This window comes from Protopterus annectens, chromosome 4.part0 (genome assembly GCF_019279795.1).
Source record: "Protopterus annectens isolate FY-2018-M chromosome 4.part0, PAN1.0, whole genome shotgun sequence".
In the NCBI taxonomy this organism is placed as follows: domain Eukaryota; kingdom Metazoa; phylum Chordata; order Ceratodontiformes; family Protopteridae; genus Protopterus; species Protopterus annectens.
Genome location: NC_056733.1, coordinates 71,727,672 through 71,746,855, shown reverse-complemented (window position 1 = coordinate 71,746,855; position 19,184 = coordinate 71,727,672). Strand labels below are relative to the sequence as shown.

The following is a 19,184-nucleotide window of genomic DNA, read 5'->3' as shown; positions in this document are numbered from 1 at the left end:
TAGGCTCTATGGCTGCAGCTAGAACTGTAGTTCCCTTGGCAAGATACCATATGAGGATACTATAGTGATTGCTCTTGTCTCAATGGTGAATGTTACACCAACCCATGTCAGACCTCATTTTAATCACCAATCTTTGCAGAAAAGATTTTAGGTTTGTGGATGCATTACGAAGACGTCTTTCCAGGCTGCCCCTTGTTCCCTCACAACCCCATTCCATAGTGACCATGGATGCTTTCCAGATGGGGTGGGGGGCATTATCTGGGCAAGACTGTCCAAGGCACTTTGTCCCCCACAGATGCCAACTTGCATATCAGTGTACTGGAGCTAAGGACAGCGCTTTTAGCATTGTGAGCCTTTCAGGCTGCTCTTCCTTCAGGAACAATTGTGATTCAAATGGACAATATGTCAGCAGTTTGGTACATCAACAAACTGGGAGGAACCAAATCCTACCCCCTTGTTGAGAAGCTGTCAATGTGGCAGTGGGCGATCTCTTCCAACTGCTTTCTGTTAGCTATGCACATTCTGGAGAATTCAGTGTGATGGTGGACAAACTAAGCAGGTGTAGTCTCCTGCCTCACGAATGGTCTTAGTCCGAAAGTGATGGAAAGGATTTTCCATCAATGGGGCCAGCCTTGTTGCGACCTATTTGCCTCTCCTGTAAACAAAAAGTGCAGCAACTATTTTGCCTTGATCTCCCCCCTCCGGGCAGGTCACTGAGAGATGCTCTTCTCCAAATTTGGCCCTTTGGACTGCTATATGCCTTCCCCCAATTCCTCCAGTCCCAAAATTCCTACAAAAAGCGATCGGGTTGAAGAGCAAAGTAATCCTCATTGTACCCTATTGGCCTCGACAGATATGGTTCCCTTTTCTTTGGCCTTATCTGATTAAACAACCTTGGATTCTGGATCCAGCTCCAGACCTTCTGTCTCATCCAGAGGGATTATTCCATCCGAACATTGTAAATCTCAAGCTGACAGCTTGGTTTCCCCAGTTACATTAATAGCCAGGCATCCCTCACTTTGCTCCCTGGTACATCATATACACTTAGCCTCTCATAAGCCAGCTACTTGTAAATCCTGTGCTAGTAAATGGAAGAAGTTTACCTTTTGGGCTCATGACAACCATTTTGATCCCTTTTCAGTGCCCATTGATAAAATCTGAGAATTTTTAGCTATACTTTTCAAGGCAGGTGCTTCCCATTCTAACATCAAAGTTCAATTTACAGCTATTTCTAATTTCTGTAATGATTTTAAATACTTCTCCCTGGTTTCTGATAAACTTTGCAAAGCCTTCTTAAATGGAACGCTCTTGCTAAAACCACCTTATAAAGATCCTACTCCACCTTGGGATCTGAACTTTGTTAGAAACTATTTTTTAATCTCCTTTTGAACCATCAGCTGAATGTGATCTAAAGTTTTTATTGTGGAAAAAATATATATTCTTAGTGGCAGTAACTTCTTCCAGAAGGATTTCAGAAATACAGGGCTTATGTAGACCGCCTTATCTGGTTTTCCACAAAGATATTTTCACTAAGAACCAATCCTTCCTTTTTTGAATAAGGTAGTGTCAGAGACCAATATCAGACTATTAATTTACCGGTATTTTTCCCAATTTTACTTACAAAGGTGAATACTGCTTACATTTATTAGATGTTCACAAACAATTACACTTTGTTTACATAGACTTGAGAGTATAAGACAATTCAACCAATTATTTGTGTCATTTTCACCTATAAGACTTTGCCAGCCAGTGGGCAAAGTAATGCTAGCCAGATGGCTCAAAGATTGCATTTCTTTTATCTATAATAAAAAGAAAATAAATTTGCCTAGGCCTTTAAAGGCTCATTCTACAAGTGCCTTAGCTACTTCAGCAGTTTTTCGGTCTAGAGCTTCTGTGGATGATATTTGTGCAGCAGTTTTTTGGTCTAGAGCTTCTATGGATGATATTTCTGCAGCAGCAACTTGGGCTTCTTCTCATACCTTTATTACTCGTTACAAATTGGATTTGGTCTCCAGGGGAAGAGCGTCATTTTGGTTCTGTGGTGCTCAGGAATATCCTGCTGCAAGTCCACTGAAGATCTATGGTAGCTGGGGACTCTCTCCCATATGTCAAGGATAAAATGAAAATTGACAGCCTCAGATAAAGAAGTTATGTACTCTCCACAACATTCCATCTGTGTTTTCCATTTTCATTTACCCTAGACTCCCCTCCCTCCTTCCCCTTGCCTTTACAGTTTTTGGTGGAGCAGATAATGGACATAGGTCACTTCTGTTATTATTGTATGATTCCAGATATGGACTTTATGAAAGCTTTTGGATTTCTTTAACTCTCTCTCTCTCTCTCTCTCTCTCTCTCTCTCTCTCTATCTCTCTCTTTCTGCAAACTTGACCTGAGGTAATGGGGAGAGGAGCATTGTGGGTAAGAGTTAGGATTGAGAGTTTTTGGCTTCCACAAGCCTTAGTAATGGCAGAGTCTGTTCCATTGGTCGGAACCAAACCCATATGTTGAGGATAAATGAAAATGGACAACACAGATAGAACATTATGGTGAGTACTTAACTTCTCTTTTTTTGCTGCTGTAGTACAACTAACTGGTGAAAATCTGGTGTGGTATTGTCTTCCCTATCTAGCAATAGTGCTTCCAAGAGGTAGCTGCTGGCTACATAATGTTATACTGTGTGTAATTTATTTTGGAGTAGACCGCAACTTAATCAGGTTGTGAAAGTGGTAAGAACAACAGTCATTAGGAGCAGAAGACTGCCTCCTTCAAAAGTCTTGGGAGGATAAACTTATGACTTTGGGTGGTAAACGCCCAATGGGTGAGTTCCAAAAGTTACAGAAGAGCACAGTCCTTATAAAGAAACTATGGCTTTACTGCTGATGCAGAGATCAGGGGAGGACCCCCCCCCCCAAATAAATAAATAAATAAATAAAATGCATGAGAAACCAAAGATTAGTTTTTTTTTTTTTTTCAAAAGCCAATGAAATGGGCTGAACTTTATTTTTGAGTGATTTTGTGAAACCAGTGATCAGTGACTTTCACCAGTTTCCTCTTACACATCCTTAACTGCTTCCTTATGTTCTCTGACACCGGTTTCTTTCTGGATCATCAAAGCTGTCACCAATAAAGCTATATCCCCTAGCAGTGGTTGAGCCCTAATGTCATTTTTAAATCTCACCCCAGAATGTTCTAAATGTTCTAAATGGGTACATGCACAGGTCACATGGGGCTTTCTTATTCCCTCTCTTGCTTCACAGTCAAAGAGTTTGGCATCAGGATTTACTGAACATTCAGAGACTTATCCTTGATGCTTAAAAAAAGGCATATTGTAACTGTAGATTGTGAGGTCTGTTATCCAAGCTGTAGAAAGAGTGGGGCAGCCAGCTTGCACCAATGGAAGAAAAATCTAAATCTGCCTAATATTTATTCAGACTTGAAAAATTCCACCATCCCCTTTTGAGCACTCACGGGGATGGGGATCCCAGCCCACACACCACTGTAGTTTGTGATCTAATAATTTCATGTGTCTTAATATGATACAGAGAGAGAGGGAGGAGAGGGGAGAGCTAATGGGGTTACAGCATGTGAGCGTGGGGAATCTTTGATCTGCTTTACATTACTGTTGCTATAAACTGCAGTACAAATTGCAGAATGTCACAGCACCACCACCCACTCTCATGACCTAGTAACTTCGGTCTGTCTCTCTCTCTCTCTCTCTGTCTGAGATAGAAAGGATATTTGAAAGGTTCCAGCATGAAGGTGGAGATCTCTGCCCTTTTTTACTTTTTCTATTGCTGTAAAGTGCAGTGCTGAAGAATATCACAACTCCATTTGGCACCACAGCCCCCAGTCTGCAAATAGGTGTATGACATACTTCTCAACTGTACAAATTTCTGCAGAATGTGCAGATTTTTGCGTCGTACTTTTGATGTGTTCCTCATAAAATTTGTATTTTTTCTATTGCTGTAAAGTGCAGTGCTGAAGAATATCACAACTCCATTTGGCACCACAGCCCCCAGTCTGCCAATAGGTGTATGACATACTTCTCAACTGTACAAATTTCGGCAGAATGTGCAGATTTTTGCGTCGTACTTTTGATGTGTTCCTCATAAAACTTGTGTTTTTCTGGCAAATCACCTGGATAATCTGAGGATTGAAGTCACTAATTAATGATGTACATTTGTGTTTCAGACTTCATATCCTTCAGAAAAATGCATGGGAGGTAGGGCTTTGTCTGAGTGGTACTAGCAATGTGTATTTCAAATTTTTTGTCCGTCTTAATTCAGCCATGTTTAAATATTGGTCTCCATCTTCAGATAGTCTTGCTTAATGTCACAGCTCCACTCCTAGCGCAATGTTGCTGTTTAGTATAATGTACTGCTCCCCATTGTTTAAATGCAATGCAAAATGTTGCACTGTTCCGGCTACAGCTGATATCCTTACCCCTACTACAGTCTTGGTGTTTTAAGAACAGGGCTTTGTCAGCACATTTCAATATGATGAATTGCTGAGATACAGTTGGTATCCCTGCCCCCTTCCCAGTCATGATACATCTTGAGAATAGATTTGCTGACACAGCTTACCATGAGGCTTGCTGAGATACGGTGTACATTTTTTTTTTCAATGCAGCAGTATAGTGTTAAGTATTTGTCTTTGTCTAAAAACAGTTCTATTCCAGTAGTTCTGTGTTGCTAGCAATGTTGTGTTTTCCTTTTCTTTACTTCTGTGCTGTTATAAAGAAACATACTAAAGTGCAGTGCAGTGTCGTAGCCCTAGTTCATGCCACTCCTTTGCCACGCTCTGGTATTTCAGAATAGGGCTTTGTCAGTTTGTATGTACTGCTATGTTATTATCAAGTATATATTTTTGTAGTTGTCTTCAGCAGCTCTGTGTTGCTAATAGTGTGCTGTTTTTGTTTTTAACCCAATATGGTACTAAAGCATCACCTCTCTGGTTGAGACCCTGTGACTTGTCAGTGCTCAACAGTTTTCTATCACTAACTGTATTTCTTGCTAACACACACTGAAATGTTGTTCCCTGCAGACTTTCTAAAATGCTAGCTTGCATTATTTTACAACTGCACTCAAACAGCCTTGTGATTTCTTTAAAGTGCTGTGTAAAGTGTCATTACTGCAGTCAGGATATTGTAGTTTTGGTATTTCCAAATAGCAGTTATTGTAATGCATTAACAATGTGTGTTCTTGTAAAATACAAAAATGTCCTCTTGAATCAGGTAAGTATAGTTATTGAAATGTTTCTTTCCAGAAATGTTTTTATTTTTCTTGCTATTAATTACAGTCTCAGCTGCAGTCTGAGAACGATTTGGCCATTTTCCAGTAGTGCTCATCACTAAACAGTTGGCCTTAATAGCCATGGAGAGGTTGGAGAATACAAAATGAGTATGTCACACCAGGCACTTGTTTCACCACTGAGTACTACCTGACTAATGCTCTTCCCCTCTCTACTTGCTGAACCGAAGTGCAAGATGCTTCAGTATTTCTTCTGGCTTTCCTGCTGAAGGTGTTGGATGCCATCTTTTGTTGGAGGTCATCTTTTCTTTATCACAAATTAACGATATTGTAAAAAGATTGATTAGCACTCTGACACACATGCTGTGTGTCTGAGAAACTATTCAGTGCCTGGGGTCATTTATTCAGAAGTTTAATAGCTGATATTGGGATGAGGTTCTTATGATAGATCCCACCAAGAGGACATTTTCTCTTGGTACTCTGGACAGGGAGGTGAAAATACTACTTTAACTCTGACAGTGAGAGCTCATAAATTGTAAAGCCATGGAACAGTTCTAAATCCGATTCAGGAAGACGTAGATGTATTATCTCCGATATTTGAATGTCCTTAAGTTGACTCATTCTCTCTAGTACAGCTCTCTTGAGTGTGTACCTTTAACTCCCAGTGGGCATGGTTTGAGTTAGTATCACCTTACAGTTCTAGCAAATACTCATTGACAGAGGTCAGATATCAGTACAGTTGTTTGCCATGTATGCTTCAAGATAAAATATTCTGATACCTTGTATGTAGCATGGTTTTGGAATTATTAATGCAAATATGAACAAGCAATGTTTGACGCCTAGAGGCACAGTAGGAGGTAACTGCAGAAATGCCTGAAGGCGCACTCTGCTGGGCGCACTCTGCTGTAATGAGTTCTAACCAAGCTGAATAAGGCAGCCCTGTTGCCAAATGCACCTATGATATACTAGGTCATTGATGGCAAACCTATGACATGCCACATTTTGGGTGACACACCAGCGTTTACCAACACCCAAGTTACCAAAGAAACTGCTTTTGCATTTGTTGCTTATGTGAAGTGCATTGAATTATTTTGCGCCAACAGCCAGCTCAACAACACTTCTGCAGAGGTAAGGAAGTTATTAACCTCAAAGACTGAAGTTATTAACCTCAGAGACTGTTTCAGTATACTTTCTCGATAGTCTGCAAAGGGCAGTGCTGACATTGTTTTCTCTTCATGGTTACACTTCTGCAAAGGGCAAGTAGTCTGCATTTCTAGGTGTGCTGTTTTACATTCCTCTCAACTGCCCCTCTTAATCCCTGCTAAAACTGGCAACTTTTTACACTTAATAATGACTATAATTAGATTTATAGACTAATTTTACTTCAGAGAATGTATATTCACATTCATTTTCTTCTGTCGCTGTCTCAAATTAATACTACTAGTAGTTTAAAACTGTCCATGTCACTTATGTCTACATTTGTCCCCGATTCTGTTGGTATTTGTCTCTGTATGTTTTGTTTTTATTTATTTAATTTTATATATTTTTTTTGTTTGGAAAGGGTGACATGCAAGCAGAATCAAGTTAGGCATTTTCCGAATTTTGCCGGACCCAAAAGGTTTGCCATCACTGCGCTAAGTACAACTTCTAGAGCAGAAGCATCTGTTATGCCTATATGCTATCATTATATATATCCAGAGCCCCATTACTATCCTGGAGATAACAAGGTTGCCTTATTGTCCTTTTTGAATCTGAGGCAATATTTGCAGGTAATGTTCAGCAAATCTTCTTTAAGCTTGAGAAAATCATGGTAAAATAAAAGCAGGAATTAATGGAGAGTTTAAAAATTTAATCCATGCATTTTTATTAGGAATTTTCTGTGCACTGTAACAACAGAAGAAACGCGAGGAAGCAGTACTAGAGGGTCTGTTCTTTAGCTATCTAGAAAATAGTTTTTCCTCACAGGGAGTCTGGAATATCTCCTGATATGTGTGTGGGGGTCCTGTGGCTCTTTCCTGGTAGTATATTGATGTTTGCCAATTCTGATTTGAGTATTGTGAATCTATCTGAATTTAGGCTCAAGTAAGAACTTATTAGGGTGCTTCTGAATGGCCCTAAATTTGTCCCTACCAGAATTACCTGTTTAGCTGATTTGATTTTGGATGTTAAGTGTTTCTGTCGCAAATTACACTTAAAGGTGTACATTAACTCTGTGGAAAAAATGTATCTGGTCCGAACGTTGCACACTCAAACATGGATGATGAATTATTAAATATCAATTTACATGAAACCGATTTATTTTTTGAAATGCTGGATGAGTTTAATGATGAGTATGATGGTGGTCTTGAGAGAGAAACAGCTAGTGTTTTTTATACTGGTTAAGAAGCATTATATGTTCCTTATTTTTCTTCTAACAAAAGTAAATTCATGCCCCCTAAACTTTCTTCCAGCATAAAAATGTTTGAGAATGTGATTTGCAAACAAATAGAATGTGAATTTGACATTTTTTTGAAAAGTGTTGAGTTATCTGTCAAAGGAAGAGTGGCAGGAACTTCAAAGAACACGTTCTTTTTTGGATGACTTTGGCTTTAAACAAGCTGACCAGGTGGACAACTGGGTAAGCATGAGTAAAAGGGATTATGAAAACATGCTAAACGATTTGATTCTTGTGCAAGATGATTATGTAGAATTGATGAATAATCCCCTTGCTAGGTTTAATGAGGAGTTGTTTGAAATTTTGGAAAAGGGCGAGAAGTTGGGTTTTCTGAGTAACAAGGATGTTAAAAGATTGTTTATTAAGGAGCCTAAGGATCCTAAGTTTTATGCCCTGCCTAAACTTCATAAAAATTTAAGATCACCTCCTGGTAGCCCCATTGTGTCTATAGTAGGTTCATATTTGGAAAATGTGGGCCTATTTTTGGATTTTCATTTAAAAAAATATTTGACAAGAGTACCAGCGCACATTAAAAACACCTGGGGATTTATGTGAGGGGCTCAAAAGAATTGAATGGCAGGCCGATTACTACTGGGCTACAATAGATGTCTGTGCATTGTATACTAATATTGATATAAGAAGGGGTTTGGAGGCCTTAGGTAGAGTGATGGGTGAGGGTCCTCTGACATCACTTCTGTTGTTGCTGTTGGAATTTTGTCTTGCCCACAATTATTTCAAAGTGGGTAAGAAATTCTTTTTACAAAAAAGAGGCATGGCTATTGCCCCCTCCTATGCAGTAGGTAGTATATATGGGGGATTTGGAGAATCAATTTCTATATCCCAATACGTTTTTTTATCAAAAATGTAGTATATTATGGTAGATTTTTTGATGATTTAATTTTTGTTTGTAAAGGGTAGCAGAATAACTTTTTGAGGTTTATGGAAGAGTTAAATTGTACAGAACATGGCTTGATATTTATCCACCAGGTTAGTTCCAATAGTATTGTTAATTTAGATGTGGAATTATATGTGGATAAGTACAATAGGGTGCAATTTAAACCTCATTGAAAATCTACTTTGGTGAATACTTTTATTTACATGCAGAAAGCATGCACCCTCCCCATCTGATCAGGGCTCTACCCCAAGGTGAGATGAAACTGATTCTACAGAATACTTCCGAAGAATCTTTAAAACAAGATGTTTTAGATGAGACTGTAGATTAAGGACCGGGGGCTTACCCAGAGGAGCAGTTACTCACCGCTGGGAAAAATGCTCTTGGTGGGATTTCATATTGGAAGCAAGGATGTTCTTCGTGTTTCACTGTTGCAGTCATTACATTTGGGTAATCTGCTGGCAGGTTGCCCTCAATCGGCCTGATTAACAAAGTCTTGGGTCCTGCGTCGGTTGCTGTCCCTTCTTCCATGATGTCAAGTCGTCAGAGGTATAAAACTTGCAGCCGACGCCATTACATCAGTCTTTCTTGCCGCGCGGTGCCCGAAGCAGAAGAGGTTCGCAAGTGCCGGTCGGCTGAAATTTTCGTTTTCGAGTTTCAGAACCGAAGTCTTCAACTAAAAGCTAAGTACCCCATTGAAACTTTTTCATGTTCCTTACCGATGTCAGTAAAAGTTAATAATTGCATTACTTGTGGGAAGCAAATACCTCCATAAGGATTTTCATTTGTATTGTATTCCTTGCCTAGGCCCTGACCACAACATGCCTTACTATTGGTTTTGTGCTAAATTTAATCAACACACGATTAAACGTCTGTATATTTTTGCTTCTAAATATTTTGGCTCAAGATTTAATTATCCAGAAATGTTGTCTGTTAGCAATCCGACTACCGGAATACCTAAAAAACGCAGAGAAAGACAGAGAGACTGACAACGTTTCTCCTAAGCCAGTCGCCGGTCCGCCAGTACTCACTGAGGCGCTTTCACAGCCCCTGATGCCCGCTACTTCTGATTCGCAGGCCTCTACTGAGACCCATTCGGAGTCCGGTATGCCGCGAGATGCTTCAATTATGGAACCTGCGGATTGTCTCTACCTTAGATGGGTCCGGAGCCGCTGTGCAGGCACTGGCTTCTGAGGGTATTTTCAGGCCTACAGATTTGTATATTAGACCAATGCCATCTTCAAAATTAAGGCCAAAATCTAAATATATGTCTAAATAACGGATGCCTGGACCACATGTGCAGGCCCCTATGCCTAAAAAACAAATGATCAAAATGGCTGAAGATTTAATTACTCTGATCAGGGTAGCCAACCCCCTCCTTCTAAGAGGCCAAGGCAAGACATTGATTATGAATCTTCTGAACAGGATTCTATTTCTTCTGACTCTTCTAATGAACAGAATTGGTCTATTCCTACTTATGAGGACTCTGATGCAGAGCATTCCATTCCTTCTGCCTCTCCCCCTGAGGATTTTTCTTTTGGGGAAACTTTACATGCCCTAAGGGAACATTTTCCACTGGAAAAGTCAGGATTTCTCAGAATCTAAAAAGAGACTTAGGGATTTTCTTCTAATTCCTCAGCATAGGCCTTTGGCTTATACCTCCTGTTCTAGACATTGTTGATGATGTTTTTCAAAATCTAGTATGATTCCTGATTCTCTGCCTCCGGCTCCTTGTAAGCCAGACAGATACTACAGGGATGTTCATAGTGTTTCACTGCTGCAGTCATTACACTTTGGGTTGTCCTGCCATCAGGTGGTCCCGCAGTTGGCCAGAGTTCCAAAGTCTTGGTCCGGTGTCGGTTGCTGTCGCCTCCTCCCTGATGTCAGTGTGTCAGGGCTATACAAGAAGCAGCAGACGCCATTTTCTTCAGTCATTTTTGTGCGCGGTGTCCGAAGCAAAAGCAGTTCGCAAGTGCTGGTTGGTCGACTCCTGAGATATCAAATTCGATTTTCAGAACCGAAGTCTTCAACAAAGCTAAGTACCCCGTTGGGGAAACTTTTTCTTGCCTCAGACCAATGTCAGTAAAAGTTAATAATTGTATTTCTTTGTGAAGCAAATACCTCATAAGGATTTTCATTCTTAAATTGTATTCCATGCCTAGGCCCAGATCACAATGTCACTAGTTGTCGGTTTTGTGCTAGATTTAACAAACGCACTATTAAACGTCTGTTTGATTTTGCTCACCATTACTTTGGCCGAAGGTTTAATTATACCATGCCGTTGGAACAACAGATGACTGGAATTCACAAAAAATGCAAAGATAAGGATAAGTACAGGCATCTGAGGCCCAAAACTGATGACGAAGCCTCTTCTAGGCCAGTCGCTGGTTCACCGGTTCTCAGTGAGGCGCTTTCACAGCCCCTGACACCCGCTACCTCAGAGCCACAGGCCGCGACCGACTCCCACATGGAGGTGCCTAGGCCTCTGGATACTCAAGGTGTTGGGCCTACGGAGATTAACCCTTCAGATGGGTCTGGAGCCGCTGAGCAGGCATCGGCTTCTGAGGGTGTTTTCAGACCTTCACAACTTACCATTGCAACTACAGCCAAGTCTAAAACTACATTAAAGACAACGACGCAAGTACAGCATTCACCTGGACAGGCCTCCATACCTAAACAACAGATGCTCAAAATGGCCGAAGACTTATTTACTCTGATCAGGGATTCCCACCCCCCCATCCCCCTCCTGATAAAAGGCCTAGGCAGGATGCAGACTATGATTCCTCTGACCAGGTTTCTATATATTCTGATTCCTCTTCAGACCAGGGATACTCTTTACCCCCCTATGAGGACTCTGATGCTGAAGAATCAATTCCTTCAGCCTCTCCTTCTGAGGATTGCTCTTTTGGGGAAACTTTGCATACCATGAGGGAGCATTTCCATTGGGAGGGCCAGGATTACTCAGAATCCAAGAAAAGGCCCAGAGACTTTTTTTTTTATTGCTTCGGCACAGGCCCCTTATATTCCGCCAGTGTTGGATATTGTGGATGATGTGTTCTCTGAATCCAGTTTAAATCCCGATTCTTTACCCCCTGCTCCAGTCAAGCCAGACGGGTAATACAGAGTCCCTGACTCTCACAAATTTCTTTATAAAAACCCTGTTGCTGATGCTGACCCAGAAACTATTTCCCAGGGTCCCAAAGGGGTAAAGGCTTCCACGGCTAAAAATCCAGTTCCCTCTGACAGGGATTCTAGAGCATTATACAGATGGGGGAAGAAAGTTTACACCTCTGCAACTTTAGCAGTGAGGGCTTTAAATTGCCAGTTTCACATGCTTAAATATCAACAATATTTACTGTCTCAGTTAAAACGGAAAATGAGTACAAGTGCAGAACAACCTGATTATAAGGAAATGCAGGATTTATTGCATGCAGCTGAACAAGTGGGAAAGCATACTTTGCAGTGTGGTTTTGATTCATTAGAGGCTTCTTGTAGAGCAGCAGTTACAGGATCTGTGATTCGAAGGCATGCTTGGTTAAAAGAACAAAGTTTACCAGATCATGTTCAGGCAAAATTATTGGATGCTCCTTTACAGCAAGATATTTTATTTGGTGTTCAGGTAGAAGAGGTATTAAAGAAAATGGAGGATAAGGCAAAATCTATGCAAACAGTGAAGGATTTCTTACAGGTACAGCCACCTCGATTTAGCAGGAATTGGCCTACAAAAAATTGGTCCTTTCCAGTGTCAGAGACAGGCCACAAAGAGACAGATACAGATACCCAAGAGGCAGATCTCAGCCCCAAGGCTCTTACAGACCACGACAGTGGGGTGCTTCAACCTCAAAAATGAGGTGAGGACAAGTCACAACCTTACAGGAAACCGTCCCAATGACCCCCCCCCCTTCTGATGCCAAGCTCTTCCCTTTTGGCAGCTCCCTTAGGGGGAAAACTAGCACTTTTTTCACAAAACTGGCAAGCAATCACCCAAGACAAATGGGTGCTGAATATTGTGTCTCAAGGTTCCAGGTTCCACTTTCACACTTTACCAAGGCTAAAAGGAATGCCAGACCTGCCACGAAGTAAATGGGCAGAGGCACAAAAGCAAATTACAGCCCTCATGGACATGAGAGCTATTCAGAAAGTGCCACAGCAGGAACAAGGACAAGGGTTTTACTCAAGATTCTTCCTGGTCCCCAGAAAGGACAAAGCCTGGAGACCCATACTAGACCTTTCTACTCTAAATACTTACTTAGATGTTCCGAAATTCAAAATGTTGACACTACAGCAGCTCCTTCCCATGTTGGGCAAGAAAGCTTGGCTGGTTACTTTGGACCTCAGAGGCATACCTGTATGTCCCTATCAGACAAAATTGCAGAAGATACCTCAGATTCATAGCTGATTCAATGCACTACCAATTCTCTGCACTGCTCTTTGGCTTATCTACTGCGCCCGGGGTCTTCACAAAGTGCCTGGCACCAGTAATTGCATTTTGCAGACAAAAAGGAATTCAGATATATCCATACCTGGACGACTGCCTGATTCAAGCAGAGAGCAAGGACAATTCTTCTAAAGCATCTGGCGTTTGTAAAACGGTTGCTAATTTGCCTAGGGTACACAGTAAGCAAAAAGAAGTCAAAACTAGTGCCCTCACAAGGAGATAATATTCCTGGGTGCCAGCTTAAATACAACGGACCAGATGGCTTATCTCACGCTAGACAAACAAGGACAACTGACTCCATATTTTCAATTGATGGCAACAAAGTCCCAACTCCCTGCAAGAAAAATTCTGCAGGCCTTGGGATTCATGGCATCCTGCATACTACTAATTCCATATGCCAGACTGCATATGAGGAAATTACAATGATACCTAAAAAGTGTTTGGACTCAACACTCTCACAGCTTGGAAACAGTAATACCACTAATTCCCTGCCTACAACAGGAGTTTCGATGGTGAGCACAGACATGTTACCTCAACAAGGGTCAGCCTTTCACTCTTCCCACAGCCAGGCAGACTTTAACAACAGATGCTTTGGATTACGCCTGGGGAACACGCATGGCAGGAAAATGTATTCAGGGCAAATGGACCACAGTCTAAATGCATCTTCACATCAGTCAAAAAGAGATGTTGGCTATACAAAATGCCCTAACAGCTTTCAAGGACATTCTGCATCCAGGACAATTACTATTAAAGACAGACAACACCACAGTAATGTGGTACATAAACAAGCACAGGGGCACTCATTCTTACCCCCTATGCAGTTAAGCCATGACCTTGTGGAACACAGCTCTAACTTATCAAGTTCATCTGCAAGCACAATTCCTGCCAGGAAAGAAAAATACTCTGGCAGACTGCTTAAGCAGAAACATCATGGATCCTCACGAGTGGAAATTTAAATCCACAAGTCTTCAGCATGATAATGCAAAAATGGGGGTGCCCAGACATAGATCTTTTTGCCTCCCCACTGAATTGCCAACTACAAAAATTCTGCACACAAGCATGGAAAGTGGATGCTCTTTCGTTCAGCTGGAAAAGCCTAAACATTTTATGCCTTCCCACCACTGCCTCTCCTTTCAAAGGTACTCCTAAAAGCCAGACAAGAAAAACCACAGATGATTCTGATTGCTCCAGACTGGCCACGCCAGCACTGGTACCCAATCTTAAAGAACTTAGCTCAAGGCCCACTTTGGATTTTGCCTCAAATTCCACACCTACTGACTCAACAAAACAATCAGATCCTACACAGTCAGCTCAAAACCTTAAACCTGGCTGCATGGCAGATTCATTAGCCAAACAGACAACACCTCTTTCTAAAGCTGTTATGGATGTCATTTTGGAGGCCAGGAGGCCTAGCACCAGGAAATCTTATTCAGAAAAGTGGAAGAGACTCTGTGCCTGGAACCAGGCTCAAAGCCTTGACCCTCTTGTCCCTAACATTCCTCAGATACTGCAATACTTAACTGAGATGCTGGACAAAGGACTATCCTTCTCCTCCATTAAGATCCACGCCTCTGCCATCTCAGCTCATTACAAGGATCCTCCTATTTTCTCTCATCCGTTGCTAAAGCAGTACCTCAGTGGGGCTAAAAACATAAGACTGCCCTGGAGAGCACCAACACCTACTTGGGACCTCAATTTTGTCTTGGAAAAGCTCACTTTACCTCCTTTTGAGCCAGCCAATTCAGCAGAATTAAAATATATATCATGGAAAACTGCTCTGCTTCTGGCAATAACCTCAACACAAAGAGTCTCAGAACTATAGGCACTAATGGCAGTGGAGCCTTTCATCATTTTCCACCAAGGCAGGGTTTCTTTAAGAACAAACCCTTCTTTTATGCCTAAGGTGGCATCCAGTGTGGCTCTTAACCAAACTTTTCACTTGCCAACTTTTTATCCAAATCCCCGGAATAAAGGGGAGAGACTTCTACATTCCTTGGACATACACAGGCAATTGCTCTTCTACTTGGACAAAACAAAAGCTTTCAGAAAAACTGAACAATTGTTTGTATCATATGCTACAGGACCACAGGGAAAGGCTATTTCAAAGCAGACCATTTCCAAGTGGATAGGACACTGTATCCGGTTCTGCTACACACAGCATGGGAAACCTGTACCAACTAACATTAGACCACATTCCACCAGAGCAACTGCCACTTCTACTGCCTACCTTAGCGGAGTACCTACCAAGGACATTTTGGAAGCTGCAACTTGGAGTTCAGTGCACACCTTTACCAAGCATTACCACTTGCCTCTTTACTCTAGATCCAGAGCTGGCTTTGCCACTGCAGTGCTGCAGGGCCTCATAGCCACACCAAATCCTCTATAGAACCAGCCACCCTGACTCAGCTTTGGGATTCAACCCAAGTGTAATGACTGCAACAGTGAAACATGATGAACATAGTACAGTTTTGTACCTACCTCTTAGCTGGGTCTTATCTATAACTTTCTACACTATTCTACCTATGTGGTATATTTGCTGGTTACTGAAGGTTTTGTTTTTACCTTATTGTATGTTTTGTAAGCAATATGTATTGCCTATCTTTTTGGGGGCACCTGACATCTGGGGCATGAAAAACTGAAGAAAATGGCGTTGGCTGCTTCTTATATACCCCTGACGCACTGACGTCAGGGAGGAGGCGACAGCAACTGACGCTGGACCAAGACTTTGGAACTCTGGCCGACTGTGGGACTGCCTGATGGCAGGATAACCCAAGTGTAATGACTGCAGCAGTGAAGGCACTCTAACATCTACATTTATGGTAGGTACAAAGCTGTACTTTCCTGACTCCCACAAATTCCTTTTCAAAAACCATATTGCTGATCCTGAAACCATTTTTCAGGGTCCCAAGGGCATTAAGGCCTCTACTGCCAAAAATCCTACCCCTTCTGATAGAGATTCCAGGGCGCTGGATAGATGGGGTAAGAAGGTTTACACGTCTGCAACCTTGGCAATCAGGGCTTTAAACTGTCAATTTCATATGCTTAAATATCAACAGCATATCATGGGACTAAAACAGAAAATGATGTTTTTTCTGACTGTGTGGGAAAATAAAGAATTGCAGGATTTAATGCATTCAGCTGAACAAGTTGGAAAACATACTTTGCAATGTGGTTTTGATTCCTTGGAGGCTTCTTGCAGGGCTGCTGTAACTGGATCTGTGCTAAGAAGGCATGCTTGGCGCAAACTCTGCCTGACCATGTTAAAGCATAATTGTTGGATGCTCCTTTACAACAGGATCGCCCCTTTGGTAATAAGGCTGAAGAAGTGTTAAAAAAGATGGAAGATAAAGCTAAATCTATGCAAACTGTGAAAGATTTCTTACCAGTGCAACCTCCAAGATTTAGTAGGCACTGGCCTACTAAGAACTGTTCCTTTCCAGTCCCCTCGAGAGCCACTCAAGTCAAATCAAGACATTTCAAAGGCTCCAGGTTTCAGTCACAAGGAACATTTAGAACAAAACAATGGGGTGCCTCCACCTCCAAATCTGGCAGCAACAAGGCACATCCCTATGGTAAACTCAGTGACTTCCCTCTACAATCACCAAGCACTTGACTGCCCCTTTGGGGGGAAAACTAGCACTTCATGCACGAAACTGGCAACTTATTACCCAGGACAAATGGGTTTTAAATATAGTATCCCAGGGATACAGAATTCACTTACACACGTTGCCAGTCCCAAACGGATAGCCAGATCTGCCCCCAAATCAGTGGGCAGAGGCCCAGAAACAAGTTCTGTCCCTCATGAACATGGGAGCTATTCAACCAGTACCAGAAGAGGAAAAGGGACAAAGTTTCTATTCCAGACTTTTCCTGGTACCCAGAAAAGACAAATTATGGCATCCAATTCTGGACTTATCAACTCTAAACACATTTCTGGACATTCCAAAATTCAAGATGCTGACTCCTCAACAGTTACTACCTATGCTAGGCAAAGATGCTGGTTGGTAACTCTAGACTTAAAAGGGGCTTACCTGCATATCCCAATCAGGGAATCTTGCAGAAGATACCTCCGCTTCAAAGCAGGCTACTTGCATTACCAGTTCTCTGCACTGCCCTTTGGCTTATCTACTGCGCCCAAGGTCTTTACAAAGTGCCTGGCACCAGTAATTGCATTTTGCAGGCAAAGAAATATTAAAATATATCTATACTTGGGCGATTGTCTAATTCAGGCAGAAAACAAGGACACTCTTCTAAAGCATCTGGCATTTGTAAAAAGGGTTTTAACTTGTCTAGGGTACACCATAAACAAAGCAAAATCACGACTGGTACCCTCTCAAAAAATTACATTTCTGGGTGCAAGCTTGAATACAACTGCCCAGATGACTTTCCTTACGCCAGAAAAGCAAATTCAGTTGATGACTTACTTCAAACAGGTGGCCAACAGGTGGCCACAACCCTGCTATCTGCAAGACAAATTCTGCAAACCTTGGGGTTCATGGCCTCCTGCATTCTTCTAATTCCATATGCAAGACTGCATATGAGGAAACTTCATTGGTACTTAAAAGTTTATGGAGTCAACATTGTCACAGCCTGGAAACAATGATTCCTATTATACCTTGCCTGCAACTAGAGTTCCTGTGGTGGGCAGAGGCCTGCCACTAAAACAAGGGACTGCTATTCACTCCACCCCCTGCCACCCAAACCCTAACAACAGACGCATCAGACTATGCTTGGGGGGGCTCCTCTGGCAGGGAAGTGCATTCATGGCAAATGGAGCTCAAATCAAATGCACTTGCGTATCAATCAGAAAGAGATGCTAGCTGTACAGAATGCTCTGACAGCCTTCAAGGACTACCTTCATCCAGGACAACTAATGATAAAGACAGACAACACCACAGTTGTGTGGTATATAAACAAGCAGGGGGTACACATTCCTACACCCTTTGCAGACTAGCCATGGCATTGTGGAACACAGCCTTGAACTATCAGATACAACTACAAGCTCAATTCCTGCCAGGAAAGCTTAATACTCTGGCAGACGAACTAAGCAGAAATCTTATGGACCCACATGAATGGAAAATGGAACCACAAGTTTTCAACATGTTGACACGCAAATGGGGGAACCCAGACCATAGCTCTTTTTGCCTCACCCCAGAACTATCAGTTGGACAAATTCTGCACAAGAATTCATCACAAAAAAGGTTGGAAAGTGGATGCTGTGTCATTCAGCTGGAAAGACTTGTCAGTCTATGCTTTTCCCCCTCTGCCTCTGCTCTCCAAAGTTCTACTAAAAGTCTAACAGGACAAACCAAAAATTATTCTGATTGCTCCAGACTGGCCTCACCAACGCTGGTACCCACTCCTGCACAGTGTGTCACACCTTCCTCCGTGGCACCTGCCTCAGACTCCTTACCGTCTCAGCAGAACTACCAAATTCTGCACACTCAGCTCCAAACTTTGAATCTTGCAGCATGGCTAATCAACTAATTTCACCCTTGGCATCCCTCTGCAAACCTGTGATGGATGTCATTTTGGAGGCTAGAAGGCCTAGTACTAGAAAATCTTATGCTGACAAATGGAAAAGATTCTGTGCCTTTAACCAATCACAAGGAATAAGCACAGCAATGCCCAATATTCCTCAGATTCTGCAATACTTAATTGAGATGCTTCACAAGGGCCTATCTTTTTCTTCCATAAAAATCCATGCCTCTGCCATTTCAGCTCATTACAACACAGAACCTCCCCTCTTCTCTCATCCTCTGCTAAAGCGGTATCTCAGAGGGGCCAAAAATTTAAGACCTCCCAGGAGAGCACCAACTCCTGCATGGGACCTCAGTTTTGTTTTGGAAAAACTCACTCTCCCTCCTTTTGAGCCAGCTGCTACTGCAGACCTAAAATTTCTCTCCTGGAAAACATTTTTCCTCTTAGCAGTCACTTCAGCTAGAAGGATTTCAGAATTACAGGCTCTTATGATAGTGGAGCCTTTCATTATTTTTCATCCAGACAGGGTGGCTGTCAGGACCAATCCATCTTTCAAGCCTAAGGTGGTATCCAGTGTGGCTCTTAATCAGACCATTCATCTGCCAAATTTCTTCCCCAATCCACAGAACAATGGTGAGCGGATTCTGCATTCATTGGATGTACAGACAACTTGGATTTTACTTAAACAGG

The 19,184-nt window shown here is 42.0% G+C and overlaps 1 protein-coding gene across 1 annotated transcript in view; it reads left to right on the top strand.

The window, feature by feature from the left end:
• Positions 1–19,184, top strand: part of SCPEP1 (serine carboxypeptidase 1) — a 488,555-nt gene that overhangs the window by 89,888 nt on the left and 379,483 nt on the right. The window contains exon 3 of the mRNA XM_044069708.1: positions 7,786–8,133. Coding sequence (XP_043925643.1) covers positions 7,786–8,133 — 348 coding nt within the window. The remainder of the gene's footprint in view (positions 1–7,785; positions 8,134–19,184) is intronic.